This window comes from Anabrus simplex, chromosome 8 (assembly GCF_040414725.1).
Source record: "Anabrus simplex isolate iqAnaSimp1 chromosome 8, ASM4041472v1, whole genome shotgun sequence".
Taxonomy (NCBI): Eukaryota; Metazoa; Arthropoda; class Insecta; order Orthoptera; family Tettigoniidae; genus Anabrus; species Anabrus simplex.
In genome coordinates this window covers 148,513,480-148,532,164 of record NC_090272.1, presented here as the reverse complement: position 1 = coordinate 148,532,164, position 18,685 = coordinate 148,513,480, and the positions used below count along the sequence as shown (strand labels likewise).

Genomic DNA, 18,685 nt, shown 5'->3' with positions numbered 1-18,685 from the left:
TCAGTGTGTATATATGAACTGTCAGAGTTGATAGGTGGATAGCGATGTAAATATATTGTTTTTTCTTCTTGTACTTTCAAATTTTGTAAATTGCTTTCTTTGACTGTATAGATATGATAATTTGTATTTACTTTGTACTCATCTTTCACTGGTTGTGTAAATAGTTTATGGGTTGTCATTATTCATCATACGCCAAATAAATAATAACTGCATAAGGTCAAGTGGAAGGGGAAGGGAGTGAAGAAGATCTTTAGATAATACACCCTATACTGGAGTGGAGGACATGAGGCAAAGAATGGAGTAGGAGTGATTGTTAAAAAAACCTGGATAGTAGACTATGTTAGTGACAGAATAATCTTTTTTTTTTTTTTTTTTTTACAACTGGCTTTACGTCCCACTGATACAGATAGGTCTTACGGCGATGATGGGACAGGAAAGGGCTAGGAGTAGGAAGGAAGAGACCTTAATTAAGGTACAGCCTCAGCCTTTGCCTGGTGTGAAAATGCATTTATAAGCTGTGCAGAGATGATTTGTGGCAGAACTTTGGCGAGAGTGAAGGAAAAAGAGACACCTTGGTGGAATGGAAAGATGAAGGTGGTGTTAAACAAAAGAAGAAAGCATGGCAATAATGGAATAGAGCTAGGAAAGAAGGATGTAACATTACTCAAGAAATTAAAAGTGTAAATAAGTGGTAAATGAGGAAAAGACAAAATGTAGAGAGAGATTCACACACGAGCTGGAAAATGGTGTAAAAGATTGAAAAAGGATGTTGTAAGGGCTGATAAAAAATAAGGAAATTTTTTTTACATAAAACAAACAAAGGAATAGAGTGAAAATGTAATAACAGACCCAGACGAGATAAAAGATAGGTGGAAAGATTACTTTGATAAACTCCTGAATGTGAGAAATGATGAAGAGAGTGTAGTGGTAAATAAGGATGATCCAGAAACGGAGAGAATGATAATGCAATGGCAGAGGTGAAAATGGCTGTTAAACAAATGAAAACAGAAAAGCAGCAGCAATGGATGAAATATGGGAGGAAATGATAAATGCAGCAGGACCTGTTGGTCTACACTGATTATATAGGCTGGTAATATGTACTGTATATGGAGGAAAAAGCAAGTACCTGATGTTTGGTGTAAAGGTGTAATAATACCAGTAACCTATTTAAGAAAGGTGATAGGAAGGTATGTGACAATTATCGAGGAATTACACTGTTGTCGAAAGTAGCCAACATACAGGATAGAATAATAGAAAGGAGGACGAGAGGAAGGATGGAAAGAAATTTAGAAGAAGAGCAGTATGGCGTTCGAGAGAGCAGATCAATGATAGACCCTTATTTACCATGAGATTATTGATGGAAAAACAGTTGTAATATAGAAAAGATCTGCTGATGGTATTCCTTGGTGTAGTGAAAGCATACAATAGTGTTAAAAGAGAAAAGGTATGAGAAACGCTGGAAAGAAAAAGATGTGGAAAGCAATCAAGGGAATTGGTGAAAGCAATGTACAAAAACTGAAGCCTCCGTGGCTCAGGTGGCAGCACGCCGGCCTCTCACCGCTGGGTTCGTGGTTCAAATCCTGATCACTCCATGTGAGATTTGTGCTGGACAAAGTGGAGGTAGGGCAGGTTTTGCTCCAGGTACTCTGGTTTTTCCTGTCATCTTTCAATCCGATATTATTTAATTTGATATTTGATATTATTTAATTTGATCTGTCAGTCATTAGTCACTGCCCCAGAGGAGTGAGACTCGCTGCGGCAGTCAGCATAATTCTTGTCCTCACCGTGCTAAATGGGGGTTTTCATTCATTATATTCCTGACCTGGTTGAATGACTGGAAACAAGCTGCGACTGTTCCAGTTGTGTCCAGACTCCAGTGGGGAGAATGGATTGGTGTAGAAACTAAACTGTACTAAGACAAGGAAGTATATTGTTTCCACTTTTATTTATAACTAGCTGATGTACCCGTGCTTTGCTACGGGATTCTCAGAAAGACTGACTTTGTGGTTTTCCTAACCGAATTTAACATAGGTCATTAAAAAACGTCAGTAGGAATGTAGCGATTGAGAGCAATGTTATGATATAAAATACTCGATCAAATGAAAAACCGCACACTTTCTAACTTTCAACGAACAGTACTACGGTGCCGATCTTACAGTACAAAGTTCCAGAGCTGGAATGACCAGGTCGCAGACTGCCGGGAACACTCCTCTGCCATTATTCCATTAAATTTGCACACTGCTCATTCCAATCAGTGCCTCAAGGGACTGAATAGCTCGAATGCTATGATGAACCAGTGTGTTACGTACCAGTAGTATCAGAAAATTTATGAACCAGAGGAATGGCATGCTAAAGAAGAAAGTTATTGAACTTCCCAGCTACTTCCCGCCAATATTCAGGCAGGCCGTTACACTCGGTACGACCGGGCGAGTTGGCTGTGTGGTTAGAGCCGCGCAGCTATGAGCTTGCATCCGGGAAATAGTGGATTCGAATCCCACTGTCGGCAGCCCTGAAGTTGGTATTTGGTGGTTTCCCACAAGGTAAGTGCTGGGGATGTACATTAAGGCAAAGGCCCCTTACTTCACACCCCTAGCCCTTTCCTATCCCATCATCGCCATAAGACCTACCTGTGTCGGTGCGACGTAAAGCAAATTTAAAAAAAAACTACTCGGTACGCAGCAGTAATCCTATCTATCGAAGATGAGTGGAAACAGAAGACACAAAGCACATCACAACAAACAATGGCCATGTAATATTATTGTTGATTAATTTTATGAGCTTTCTATACTGTAAGCCTTCACATTAGTTTTCTTTCGGCTTTGTAATATTAGGGCGCCTTATAAAATTATTTATATCGTAGACTGTAGTTCCTTATTCTCAGACTTTATACACCGATTTTCATTAAATTCTGTTTACCCATTTTCTCGTGACTCAGCGCTGATATGGACTTAATAACAAAAATCCAAATTCATGAATATCTCTGTGATTATAGGTGGTACGGTAACAATGTATAAGACATAATTGATCGTAAATGTTACCGTGGTTTGGTGGATTAGCAGCGGTGAAAGAAGGTGCTGGGATGAATAGGTCTCAATATACGAAATTAAAGTTAATTTAAAATTTAACAAGGTTATATTTTCTTTTTAAGATCAAGAAATAACAAATATAACAGGTACTCAGTACCCTAGCAACAAATCGAGAATGTACAATTACAGTGTTACAGGATTTGGGCTCCGAGAGCCAGACACACAATTCTTGAGCAATTAGCCCAACTTTAGCCAGCTACCAGGTTTGACAAAGGGGCAGAAAACCCCAATCATGCCCAGGAGCTCTTGCTCCCTATTACTCAGTAAAGCCTGCTCGAGGCACACAGAAATCAAAATTTTAAGAAAGAGCAACCCGCTCTTAAAGTTCACGCCTATCAAAGGCCACACCAAACTCCACTTTCAAGCTGACCTCCAAGCACATGAAAACAGGGGTAAAAATATCCAACCTACTGAGGCCTACTCTATAAAGAAACAGGACAATTACATGGCCTCCAAAATACCAACTTGAGAGGAGGCATCCTTGCACTCCTAATACACTTTATTTAAAACCTATTTGGCACTAGGCCGCATATGCAAGGGCTAATCCCATACTAAAGAGGTGACACGATAGGAAAACTTATTACATTACGAAACGAAGAAAAATGGTTGAGAAAACGTAGTCACCTCAAAAACAATATGAAAGGGAGCTCGAGAGGGTTAGGCACTCTCTATCCCAATTTGTAGTTTAACGAGATAGAATTTATACCAAGAGACTATTACATTTTAGAGGAAAGTTACATGATAAAAGGTATCGAACCTGCCCCGAGAGTTAAACTGCTGAGCTAGCAAGAAAAGAAGTTATTAAAAGGCCATTACCTTATTGATGAACCGCTGCCCGACGAAAGAGGCGCTTCCCGCCCCCTGCTACATAATTTACACAATGATAGATGTTACTGAAGTGGCGCAGAGACCCGAAAATCAGCAGTTTATATACCCTCGCGGAACATTCGAGACCTTTCATGAATGATAACACCCGCCCACAAGCATTTTATTGGACGGCCAAAACATTACAAGTCAAAACTGAAGAAGACATCTAGCATTGGTGGAAAATTAATTACAAAAATTACTCATTGGTCGAATTCAAAACTGGCGGAAAGAGAAGGGTTATACAGCCAACCTAAACAATGACTGAAAGAAATTTAACAAAGAACAAACTTATGCATACTAAAATTCTTCCAAAAAAAAAAAAAAGTTCCTTCACTTCGCACTAGGGTGCACCGTTGTATTTCTTCAGTAGTGCCATCTAGAAGAGAATGTTCACACTTCTCACTACAGAGAAAACAAAAATAAATCGAAAAAGACACAGTTCAGAACTCTTCAAAATTTACAGATAGCGACATCTTCTGATAACCTTTAGAATTAACATGGTTGTTAGAGTTCAGGCTTCCTCCAGTAGAGGAGTTTCAACTGGCGCAAAGTTTGAATTAGCGGCGCAGAGGTGTACCGCCTGGTACAGTAAATATAATAACTTTCTACGTAACTACTACTAACTTACTACATAACTAAAATGTTAATTATGTAGTATTTATCGATAGGACACTAATAACAAATATTTGAGAATTACATTTTAGGCCTTCCCCTAAACTACCATTTCACTCAGCGTGAATAAAATTATTGATGGCCTAGATTATAGCGACTTATTCCCCGACTTTGCATACGAATGTTCATTAAGATACGACCACTAATAACATAAATATTTGAGAATTAAGTTTTAGGCATTCCCCTAAACTACCATTTCACTCAGCGTGAATACAGATATTGATGGCCTAGATTATATCGACTTATTACTGAGACTTCGCATACCGATTTTCATTAAGACATGGCTACTTATAACATAAATATTTGAGAATTAAACTTCAGACCTTCCCCTAAACTACCATTTCACTCAGCGCGAATAAAATAGTTTATAGCCTAGATTGTAGCGGTTCATCATCCGACTTTACATACCGATTTTCATTAAATTCGCTTCAGCCGTTTTCTAGTGATGCGTGTACATACAGACAGACAGACAGACAGACAGACAGACAGACAGACAGACAGACAGACAGACCGACAGACAGAAATTACGGAAAAGTAAAAAGTGCATTTTCTTGTTACTGTGGACATGACCAATACAGAAATACCATTCTTTTCAAATTCTGAGCAATGTACAGACAAAACTCTTATTTTATATATATAGATGGTTATGAATGAAATTCTAAAGTTAACAAAAGCAACATACAGAGGGGATATGAAAATACTGTTGTTTGCAGACAACATGGTGATCTGGGGAGTCAACAATACAGAAATGCAAATCCAACTAGAAGATTTAAATGAGAATGTAGAGAAGTGTGGTATGAAAATCAGTGTGGAGAAGAGCAAAACAGTGGTGATGACAAGAGAAGAAATTGTTAGTATCAGGGGACAAAACCTTGAGGTTGTTGAATACTTCAAATATTTGGGAAGTGAAATAATGCAGGATGCAAGTTTGGATAAGGAGATCTGCAGAAGGGTACAAGTGGGAAATACATTCCACCAGAATGTAAGGAACTTGGTGTGGAACAGAGAAGTTCCGATGAAATGTAACGAATAATGTACAAGATGTACTGTACACATATATTAACATATGCATCCAAGACTTTGACATTGACAACAAGAGATGAAGGTAAAATTCAGGCCAGTGAAATGAAGTTTCTGAAGAGTATGGTAGGAGAGACAGAGTAAGAAATGTTGAGGTCAGGAAAGAGATAGGGGTAGAAAAACTGAGTGATAGGATGGAGAAGAATAAATTGAGATGGTTTGGACATGCAATGAGGATGGAGGCGGGAACGATACCAAAACAAGAGTTGGAGGCTACGATAGAGGGAAAGAGGGCAAAAGGGATGCCCAAAGCAAGATGGATAAACTCTGTGAGGAACAGTATAAGAAAAAAAGAAGACTGGACTGGAACACAATTACCGAAGAGGAGTGCTGGAAGGAGAGGCAATGCTCGAGATGTACCATCCAACACCCCGACCTGGCAGGAGCTGGACAAGAAGAAATGAAAAATTATGATTGGTGCCATTGGTAAACTCAACCAATGAGTTTGGAAAGCACACGATTTCAATTGAAAGACCAAGTTAGTTGTTTATAAGGCAATGATCGAGTATTCTTTTGCATGCCTGTTGACCTGGTGCCTATATAAACATAATATTCAATGTTCAGACAATTTCCACGTGAAATGCCTAACTCTGCTAGCGAAGTGGCATGATCATGTATCCTACTCGGAGTTTTGTGTAGATCCAACATGTACAGCTTGAGTCCCTGCTGATGTAAAACCAACTAAAGTGGTATGGACATTTAATACATATGAATGATGCCAGACTACCAAAATCAGACTTCCACTCAGAACTACTACTACATCATCATCATCATCATCATCTTCATCATCACTTTCCAGCTCCAGTTTCCTGGGTGTGGTGTACAAGCGCTCGCCACTTCTTCCTGTCAAAGTATAGTTTCTGTTCCTCTATGTCCTCCCACTTGGCATTCCTCTTGCTGACCTCCGATTTCACAGTGTCTATCCATCTATTCCTTCGTCTCCCAATTGGCCTCTCCCCTTTCACTTCTCTGCCAAAGAAATTCCTTGCTGTTCTCATTGCATCCATCTCCATAACATGTCCAAGCCATTGCAGCCTGCATCATCCTAAAAACTCTGTAACAGGTATTTTGTTGCCAGCATCCTTCCTGTTTGCTTCATTTCTAATCTTGTCCTTCCTGGTCTTTTGGTTTATTGTTCTGATGAATTATTTCATTTCTATTGACTGGATTTTACTATTTGCCTTGTTATGCAGGGTACATGTTTCGAGTTCATATGTGAGAAATGGAATGATGTAGGTATAAAACATGGTCAATTTTGCTTTCTGGGGTATTTTATCATCCCAGAGTAGATTTCTCACTTGAAAATAAAACTGAGAAGCTTTCTGAGTCCCATTACTCAGAACTTCAGGGTGGTAGATGTAAGGTTAGTGATCAGATGTCCTGAAGTGACACCTGATGTCATCCAGCACATCAGTTGGCAATTGGGAGATACATGCACAACTAAGGCCAGAGTGGTGTGAGGTGGTCAAAGTGGTCAAGATCTTGACCAAGGGAGAGTGGCTCAGACAGTTGAGGGCCTTTCGGACCCCAACTTGCCAGGTTCGATCTGCCTCAGTCCAGTGGTATTTGAAGGTGCTCAAATATATCAGCCTTGCGTCGGTAGATTTAATGGCACACAAAAGAACTCTCGTGGGACTCAATTCCGGCACCTCGGTGTCTCCGAAAACCATAAAAGTGGTTAGTGGGATGGAAAGCAAATAACATTATTATCAAGAAGTAAGTTTCATATTGTCCTTATTGATGATTCCTTAATTCAATATATACTTCGGAGGGGATGTTCCACCTGATCAATACAAAGATATAAAATTAAAATCTGATATTTTACATATTAAAACACTACTGCTGGTTTTGATCCTTACATTGGGACATCCTCAGCTAGATACGGTACATAAACAATATTCTTAAAGACTAAAATAACACTCTTCAAGATGATATGTTAAAATATTGTATCTGTGAGTTTGCACCTGGGAGATAGCGGGTTTGAACCCCACTGTCGGCAGCCCTGAGATTTCCGTGGTTTCCCATTTTCACACCAGGCAAATGCTGGGGCTGTACCTTAATTAAGGCCACAGCCACTTCCTTCCCATTCCTAGGCCTTTCCTTTTCCATCGTCGCCATTATAAAAATAAAAATATATTGTATCACAGCTGTTGCTCTCCTTAAAGTGTCCACTTGGTATTTAAAACTAATTTGAATTAGTTATGCACCAGATAATGTATCTTCACAAATTATATGCTCAGACTACACAAGAAATATAATATTTTGTAATGCTGTAGAGCTAGCTTTGGCAGGTGTAGTTCATTGCATTATGGTATAAAAGTTGACCTGAGGAAACAACCTTAGTTGCTACAATGACTAGTGGTAAAACAGAGTTGTTGCAGATTACAGAACTGCCAATACATATAGCTTTTTCAAGTCTGGGTTTAAAATAAGTAGGAGGATGTCTGAAAAGAAAGAAAACTGAAGTTGAAGAATGGAAATCTAGTGTAAAAGATCAGCAATGAAACTTACCCCTTTGGTTTTGTGTCGACTTGTTCCCAGTGGCTGTTTGTGATGCACCGAGTGCTATCTGCTGTTTGGGGAAAACTGTTACTTGGAATGCAAGAGGGACAGGGGGGGAAAGGAGAGAGGCAGGTGGAGGAAGCTGGCAAGAGCGTTTAGAGTACAGACTAACAAACTTTTCAAAATAAGAATTAGCAATCAATGAGATAAATGTATAAAATAAAATGTTTGCTTTTTCTATTATCTTGTTTCAATTGAGGTTTGGGTTAACATACCGATCTAAATGTATGAAGCATTCCTTGATAATATTAAGATAATAGAATAAGATAGTATTAACATAATCCCACCAATCCCACTTCTGAAGATAAAACCATGCAATTTCACCCTCCTATTAAGAATCTTTCCAGCATCACTTTATGAAGCAGAACTCGACATATTAAGCAAGGAACCAAAACATAACTGGATTGTTGATAGTGATTTGTCTGTTGAATTGGGAAATTAGGCCATGAGCAGACCCCTAGGTGATATTCAACAGGAGTAGGTTATACACCAACACCAGGTTTTACCCTTTCCCTACCTCCTCCTCCTCGTCATGGGTCACCACACACTACACAAAATATAACACGTCATCAGTCACCACACACTACACAGAATATAACACCGAGTCATCACACTGGACACAGAAACACGTACACATGTGTAATGGTTTTTGCCTTTAAGGCAAGGAGCGACTGAGTGACCAAGTCCATGACCAAAGATGAACCACACTTAAAAATGAAAATTGCAATCTAGCCATCATCACAATCCAAGGATTGTATCCAAGTGTCTAAACATTAGTGCACGAGTGCTTGTGCACGCACACATAGACAAAGTTATTCATAGATAATGGATGAAGGAATAATTAAATTGAACATGCCCTAAAATAGATTATTAAATAGTCTTACCGATCATTTCTTCTTCAGTCTTGATGCCAACAGCCATATTATTGAAGAACCTAAGGTTGGTTGAACGGAACATATGGTAATATCCAGATACTCCAGACACAGTATAATGCAAACGCAAGCAATGTTGACCAGTCTTAGGAGACTGTTTAAACAGTGACACCGTTGACTGCTCTGGTGTTCCAAACTCTATCAGTGTCAAATCACTCAGAAGAACACGTTGATATTTGGTGACACGATCCAGTTGGTCATCATACCTAATGAAAAAAAACTCTCCTTATAAATTTTGACGTAACTTACTAATGCCAACAATGGAAAGATAACAGTGAAAAATGACATGATGGTTCAGAATGAATTTAAAAAAACAAAACTATTCCATTAATCTGCATAAATATGAACATTTCTTGTTTAAAAAAAAATACAATTTAAACTTCAACAGTAAAATAAAACTATATATGAACTGTTTACATTAGTAGTACTGCAAATATTTCTTTCCTTATAAAAAGAACTCAAATTCTCAAAAATTACATAGTAAACATTAATACAAAGAAACAGATGTGGAAAGAAATTTTACTTCATTACCTATGTAGCAAAATGCAAACTAATCTCCATTTAGGTGATCATTTCTTCTTTAACAGTTTAAAATTCTATTTACTGATACCAAACCAAGATGCCTTTAAGCTGTCAAGAAAGCTGATCACAGTCAAAATCTAACCTTATAGTTTCAAATTATCAATTTAAAACCTAAACTCACGTATACTGGTATGCCTTTTCATTTCATTGGGAATCATGTTAACTTGTCATGGGAGATGGCTGCCTGTCCCAGTGAAGCTGGTAGTTGAAGCAATAGGTGCAGCCATATTGAAAACATATTGAGGACATCTGTGAAGGATTTAAAATTGAAGGGAAGCAAATACACTACAGAGAATACGTGACACTTTGTAAGATAAATTTACTCATTCAGGACAAATATTTCATATTCCCTATGGGAATCAACATCTATATCAACTTTGTGAGATATCGCAAGACATCGATTGCCAGTGCACCTAGCGGGACGACCTTAAAACTGAGTATAGTAGTAATACCGATCAGCTTATGCAGTGTGAAATTTTGATCTTAGATTTACATTACGACCCCTATACAGAGGGATGTAATTACTAGATCTCTGGTTTTATGGAGAAGCCCATTTTGTTCTGAAGACAAAATATAGAGGAGGCTACCTACAACTTACAGAGTCTTTATAGTGTAGCAGTTAAAAATGGTCTGAAGATCAGCATCCAGAACACTGAATTTATGACCAATATCAAGGAGGCCCCTTCTACAATTCCTCACACAGACGCTACCATACGAAAAGTACCTGCAGTTAAGTACTTGGGAGAATGGATCTCTGTGAATCAGAGCGAGAACCTAGCCATACATGCCAGATGTACCAATTTTGAAAGGGCTTATCACTCGTGTCGTAGTATCTATTCATCTAAGTGCCTCTCCCGAACCTCAAACTCAGACACTACAACTCGGTCGTCAAACCATCTGTTCTGTATGCTTCCGAGTGCCTTGTAATGGCCAGAAGGGCCCACTCAGAAAGCTGGAGTTAAAAGAGAGGGAGATCCTGAGGATATTAGGACCAATCAGAGAGGAAAGAGGCATTTACAGAATCCGCCATAATGATGAACAGTATGAACATCACGAGGACATCGTCACGTGTATAAGGAAAAGGCGCCTGACCTTTTATGGACACTTGGCTAGTCTGGATTCCGAAAGACTCACCAACAGGATATTCACAGTAACAGGAAGAGGTAAGGCTTCTAAGAACAAATGGATCACGTCAGTTAAGTCGGATATGAAACAACTAGGTATCCCACTGGGACAAACTCATGACGGAATACTGTTCCGTCAAGCCATCCAACACGGTGTTTTCCCAACGTCCCTTACAAGTAAGAAAATTACAGGAACTAAGTGGACAGAGGAGAGAAAGCTGGCTCATAGTCAGCAAATGAAGGAGTATTGGAAGAAGAAGAAGAAAGCAACAACTTTACCGAAGAGTAGATACGAGCCCTATGGTCCTCAGTAGGCTTAAAACGACAAAGCAGAGGAAGAAGAAGAAGTTGTATTTACACGTTTCATGTATTTAAAAGAGGAATGGAAAGAGCAATGGATTCGTACAGCTCCGGAGTGGCCAAGCCTCTTTAATCCAAACCACGCCCCAGCTGGTTTCAGCTTGCCAAGAAGAACGTGGGCATCACTAAACAGGTTCTGCACAAATTGTGGAAGATCTGCATTCTCCCTTCACCAGTGGGGCTTCAGGGACTCTCCAGCGTGTGATTGTGGTGCTTTAGTCCAGACCATGCATCATATAATGGACGAATGCCCTCTGCGTGCTTATGGTGGAGACCGAAAAGACTTTGCTGATGTCTCAGTATCCCTAGTGCAGTGGATAAACAATTTAGATATTCATGTGTAATTGTTCCCTACTTACCTTGTATTCTCTGCAGGTTTTTCTTTTGTATAATATTGTATATACTTGTCCATTCTGTAAATTCCATACGCTTAATAATAATAATAATAATAATAATAATAATAATAATAATAATAATAATAATAATAATAATAATAATAATAATAATAATAACAATAATAATAATAACAATAATAATAATGTATTTATCATGTTAGAAACGGTGGTTCTATAGTGCCTAAAAGTGCCTGAATTGACGTTAAAGCCTGTATTTGTCTATATTCCTATAATTCCTATTTTTGTCCCTAAATCGGTTAACATATTTTTAATATATTCCAAAATAAATACAATATTAGCTGACTCGTTTTCAGTATCTTAAAGAAAATCTTAAAATCACAAAGCTGTAAACCACACTCCGGAAAGCCTTAAGACTTCCTGCAGTGAATACTTCCGTAGTCTGTCACGAGGCTGGAGATAGTATCCACTGACCTACTGGAATAAAATCTCCATTTCATTCTGTGAGAACATTTTGGTATTCCCGTTTGTTCAGTGTGTGAATTATGCAGAAAGTGTTAGGTTCTTAAGTCACCTTTAATTAAAAAGTTACGTAAGTTTCCCCATTTCACATCGGATGATAAAATTACATTCTGTGATATTTGCAGCAAAGAGGTGAGTGAACATTGTTTTATATTTCCCCCCAATGAGTTGTTATCAATTTAGTAACATAAACATGGTATTTTAATTGATGCCTATTAAAATAAGTAGAATTGAAGCTGCCAAAAAATATTTTAGAACCTATTTTAGGCAGCTAAGTAACATTTTAGCACCTAAAAATCTGAGGTCTAGTGATCACTACTGCATGTTTCTGTGATGGTTGGAAGTGTAATGTGTTGTCTGAATATAAAGAGAAAGTGTTGCAACAAATACAAACACCCAGTCCCCAAACCAGAAGAATTAATTAGATGCAATGACAACTCTCCAATCCTGCCGGGAATCGAATCTGTGATCTTCTGAACAGAAAGCTTCAACGCTGACCATTCAGCCAAGAATTTGGACAAAATGAAATCATTATTGAGTTTCATTATTTCTATCAGTATTAACATTCAACTTTTGTAGTAGAACAATGCAAACATAATTATTTATATTAATTTGAACATGCAACTTGTGTAGTTTCAATCTTACCACCTGACGTTTAAGGTCGGACTGCCAGGTATTCCACTGTGAACATGTCTTGCAGTTTAGTACGGGAGAATGCAGAAGTGTCCAGTATTGTCTATAGTGTATTTGTGGGAAGTGAAAAATTGACTATAACTGGTGCAGACAGAAAGAGAATAGAATCCTTTTAAATGAGAGACTAGACTAATGAATAGTTCATCAAAAATTGATAGCAGCCCTATTAAAAGTTGCAAAAGCAACAGAGGAATCACAATTTTCAAAGAGAGGAACTTCACGATATGCTTATTTATGATTGATACTGCAGGCAATCTGGAGAAGTCATTGAATAGTAGGGACAGAAGCCTTTGGGAAGGAAAAAAAAAAAAAAAAAGAAAGAAAAGATGAAAATAAAGCTATTCTAATAAACTGTCAAGGAAAGTCAAATAATGCAGAAAATAGTATAGAATTTTTTTTTTAAAGGTAATACGAGAATATGGGTACTGGAGGCATCAAATAACCAATGATGGCTGAACCAAGAATGACATAAATGCAGACTAGACTACGGAAGGAAGATTTTTCTGAAGAAGAGAAATTTGCTCATCTAAACAATGATATAGGTATTAGAAGAATGTTTCAGATCACATCTGCGAAGTGTTTTAAATTGAAGGGAAGTGAAAAATTTACTATAACTGGTGCAGACAGGAATAGAATACAGTCCTTTTAGATGTGGAAGCTGACAATAATAGATTAGATAACATATAAAGAAATACTGGATCAAGTTTGTGAGTCTGGCTCCTTGGCTGAATGGTCAACATAGCGGCCTTTGGTCCAGGTGGTCCTGGGTTCAATTCCCTTCTGGAAAATAATTTTAACCAGTTTGGGTTAAATCCTCTAGCTTGGGGACTAGGTAGTTGTGTTTGTCTTAATACACAACTTCATATATATACAACACCTCACATTACCAACCACCACAGGAACATGCAATAGTGAATACATCCCTCCACTTAGAGTTGGTGTCAGGAAAGGCATAAAACTGGGGTTAATCAGTAGTAAATGCCAACCCTAAGTAATTAGTAGGTCCTGGATTCATATGCACTAAAAACTCCAAAAATATGCACGCACATATGCATTAAAAATATTGAAAATATGGACCAAAATATGCACTACAAATAAAACAAAATACATTTACCGAACGCATTGCATAATTTTAACTCGGTGTTAAATTGATAAAGATGTTTCATTCCTTGCAAAATTATGCAAGGCAGCAGGTTATCAACAGTTTTTCAATGTTTTCAGGGGTCAACGACTTTCCATTGTCGGACAGAATTAACTTGTACGTTAAAAATGATTGTCAGCTGTGAGCTCGCATCCGGGAGATAGTAGGTTCGAACCCCACTGTCGGCAGCCCTGAAGATGGTTTTCCGTGGTTTCCTGTTATCACACCAGGCAAACGCTGGGGCTGTACCCTAATTAAGGCCATGGCCGCTTCCTTCCCATTCCTAGGCCTTTCCTTTCCCACCGTCACCATAAGGCCTATCTGTATTGGCGCGACATAAAACAAATAGCAAAAAAAAATAAAAATAAAAAATTGTTCTATGTCGACGGATGTAACTGAGCAATACTTGTACACTGGCACTAACTGCTTGGAATATTCTTCTGGCAAATACTGTCTGATTCCACTTAGGTAGTTGCTTATGGATTGAATCTTCTTCAGTCCTGGGTTTGAGTCCAACAATGTAATGAGTTTCCTTTGAACTTTATCTCTGGTTTCAAAAGGGACATCATTTAAAGAACTAATGGTGTTTTGAATTAACTGAGGGGATTTGTATAGGGGTGCACCATGAGTTTCTAGGCCCTTACTCACCTTCAAAAGTGACCAAAAAAAGGTACATGGTGTGGCGATTGGGTACGTTGGATGTGTTAATATTTTATGTATGACAATAATACGTATGTCGTAAGTGATAGAATAATCACAACACGAGCAAAAATAAGTAAAGTTGTCCACAACACTTTCGTTATGAAACAGTATTATCGACTGATATCTGAGCAAATTAGTGCCTGAGCAACAGGGTGCATATGACTGGAGGGAATATGACAAACCGCAGAAAGATGTATACCGAATACCGAACCCTCAAGCTCATTAGCTACCAATAATACGGAAACTAATACATTAGGAATAACAAATTTAATAAGCAGAGTCAGTGGAGCGTTGCCAGACGGACCAAGAGGGTAGTCCGTGGTAGGTACAGGATAAGAAAAAACAGAGGGAAAAGGGGAAACATCAGGCAAAACTTTCAACAAAAAAAATCAATTTGAGAAAATTATATTTTACCATAATTTCCAACAAGAACATGCGATGTACAATAAGCAAGATTTTAAAATGCAATTTCCACAAGTTCAGAACAGGCAAAACCAAATATTATGAAATGAGATCAAGTAGATCTTGACTAGATATTTGCAAGTGACACTAATGAGTCTCACCTATAATCCATGATCCATACACAATCACTCTCTCTGATAAGTAAATCACAAAGCTTAAGAAAAAAAAGGAGTGATAATACAACTTATAAGACTGAATAAAGGCCACACTTGAAGTTTTATCAAACCCATCAGGGGTAAAAAAAGAAAATTTGAGTAAGTTACAAATAGTAGATAGGAATTAAGACTGTAAAAAAAAGAGTGGAAACAGGGGAAAGTAGACAGACAGAGGAGGGAGGGAGAAGGACGGATTTCAGGCTCCTCAATCATATAAAGTTAACAGTGAGCGCGTACACTGTGCTGCCAAGCAAAGAGTTCTTGGTACAATAACACTTCTAACATTCACCACATGAATTTGAAAACAACAGACACATCGGTCCGCAACATTAGGTTGCAATCAAGCCCTGAAGGGCATGCTGTAGTAAATCATCAAGTCTTAAAGTCTTTAAGAGAAAGCACCAAACATGTTGAAAATAAAATTTTTGCTCACACAGCTGTACAATGAATTTTTAGTAGCATTTCAAAATGATTTTTAAAAATATCGCAACGGACCAGTCGCTTGCAAATAAAGCTGCTCTCACCACTCCAGAATATGTCTGACCACTGATCAGAGGCTTGAACACGCTTATATAGGCGCAGAAGGGCGAGTCCAGAAGTTACTAGAATGGAAAGTACGTAAACGTGACGTAGCGGTGGGGAAGAAGGAGCGGAGGGGAGCAGCACAGTCAGTGATGAGCAGGGCGAGCATGTACACGATGAAAGTGTAGCACCAATAGAGCGGCGAGGTTGGCAGACGGTAAGAAAAATATAAAGACCATTAATGTAGAGAGAGGCCGTAACAATGGATGAAACAGGTATCTTTATATATGGTTTCAGATTCAAATGTGCACTTTGCTTCACGGACACATGCAGTATGACTATCATCGATACTTTAAACTACATCTTTCACTTGATTTAAGTTCTCCTGGTAGAATGATTCTGCGGGTAACCAAGTTCCCCATCTTGTGCGAACAGGTTCCGGTGGAAGAGAAACCTGAGGCAGACGAGTTTTGTATAACTGTACACAAGCCGGTGCTTTAGGAACAGATTTTTCCCACTTGAAATTACTTTGTTGACAGATGGAAGGATGGTACGTATCTCTTCTGCAATACGATGCTATCCATGGGCCAAACATGTGATAAGGATGAGATTTGGAAAAAAAAAAAAATCGAAGAGACTGACCAGCTTTCAAGATATACGAAACTGCATGTTGTTACGAGCTCCCGATTTCAACATTTTTCTTACCTTAAGCATACTTCTCTGCTCCGTTCTGCTACACATTATACTGCTCTGCCTGCTTGCTAGTCTGCCTCACTACTGCTTGCGCTGTCGTTTCTCCCCACGCCACCACCTGACGTCATCTGCCTCCAGCATTTTCTAGACTTGCCTTCCTTGGCGTATATATACTCGCCGCTTTCCTTCAACCAGCGATCAGGTGTGCTTCGTGTTTTGTAATAGGCAGTGGGAGCTCCTGCATTCCGCACGGCTGGACCGTGTGCTGTTAACCTTCTTCTTCTTCCTCTTCAGACCGGGTGAGCAGACTAGTATTTTACATTATGTTTTCAATACTTGCTTTTTCCTTGCCTTGAGAGGCTTTATTACTATTTGATTCTGAACTCAACGTCTAAATACTATTATGGTGCACAAATTTTCGTTCTGAGACTTCTTCTCCGAGTGTGTAAGAAGGGAGTGGTGGACTGCCAACCTTATCAGTGACTTTGAACTTTGCGTGTGGTGTAATCAGCGTTATTATTTCCAACTGGGACTATGCAGCCTGATCCCTACTTATATCTTCATCCTCCTTGTTTCGCTTCCTAACATATTTTTCTCTTTCTCGTGTTTTCCCTTGTCCTTTCCCTTTTTCTTTCTTTCTACCTTTTATTATGAAGATTTTAAAAACTAATCACTGTGAAATTGTGGTCTGCGAATCGAATAGTGTATTTTCTCTGGTCTTTGAAATGTTCTGTCATCTTTCTTATTTGAAGCAAGCCTGGTTGACCTTGGGGGATTAGACATTGTTTTTACTTGCACGTATATTAATTTCCGGAATGTTCCATTCTATTTGTGAAAGATTGAGTATGCCTTTTCAAAGTTTTGGTACTTTAGTGTGAATGACTCCAATTTATGTAAAAACCTGTCCAAATCTAGTCCTTGGAAATTTAACTGGATAACCATTATCTTAACTTTTCAGTACCTGTGCAAGCCAAAGATATCTATTTTTACTCGTTGTTGTATAATGCTTTTGTTTCCATTCTGTTGTCGTTACAATATATCTGTTATTGAAACCTGTTATTTTGGGAGTTCTCATTTTATCATTCCTTCTCATTATACTACGTGTACCTACTACGGAAATCCTCTGGGAAAATAGGGCCCAAAAATTATTTGTACGCTACTCAGTTGAGGTCTTGCTATCTTACCTTTCTTCTTCTTCTTCTCTTCTTCTTTTCTAGCCTATTTCAATCCACTGCTGGATATAGGCCTCTTCCATGTGCTTCCATCGTCTTCGGTCTTGAGCCACCTGGAACCAGCGTGTTCCAGCCAACAGCTTTATGTCGTCGAGCCATCTCTTCAGGGGTCTTCCAATGCCTCTCTTGTGTCCCCATGGTCTCCAGTGAACAATCCTAGAGGTCCACCTGTTGTAGTCTTGTCGAGCTACGTGTCCTACCCATTGCCATTTTAGTCTTGCTACTATCTCTAGGATGTCTGTTACATTAGTTCTTCTCCTGATGTCCTCTGAACGGATCTTATCCCTAAGGCTGATCCCTAGCATCTGTCGCTCCATGGCTCGTTGTGTTCGCTGAAGCTTACGAGCACTTTCCTTCGTCAGAGTCATCGTTTCCAGACCGTAAGTTGTAACTGGCAGCACGCACGTATTATAAACCTTGGTCTTCAGGTTAATTGGAACATCCTTGTTGGTGAGGATGAACCTTAGTTTTCGGAATGCAGTCCAACTCATACCTATTCTGCGAGGAATTTCTGCACGTTGGTTGTCTTTTCCAAGTTTTATCTTGTGTCCAAGATAGATGTACTCATCGACAGCTTCTATATATTGGTTTCCCATTTTAAGTGGTCGACTCTCTGGGATTAGAATTTTCGTTTTATTAATGTTCATTTCCAAACCAATCTTAGCAGAAGCAGTTTTTAATTCTTGGATCAATCTTACCTTTACTGCTCATGATTGTTCGGTCTCGATAATTCGACGCCACAAATATCTTATACCACGCTTCCCTGCACTCTGCTCGTTGTGTGGCACTATTAACACGCTTTAGTGTATGTCTTCCTTTCCCTCTTTTCGTAGGAATAGCTATTTGTTTTCGACTTAATAAACTTAAAGATCGCCACAATGTGTGACTAGAAGGCGCACTTTGTAATAATCACAATAACAGTCACAGGGAATCGTTAACAAATCT

The 18,685-nt window shown here is 38.7% G+C and overlaps 1 protein-coding gene across 1 annotated transcript in view; it reads right to left on the bottom strand.

Moving 5' to 3' along the window:
* Positions 1-18,685, bottom strand: part of sp3 (spermathreecae) — a 338,003-nt gene that overhangs the window by 58,722 nt on the left and 260,596 nt on the right. The window contains exon 14 of the mRNA XM_068228860.1: positions 9,152-9,405. Within this exon, the coding sequence (XP_068084961.1) occupies positions 9,152-9,405 (254 nt within the window). The remainder of the gene's footprint in view (positions 1-9,151; positions 9,406-18,685) is intronic.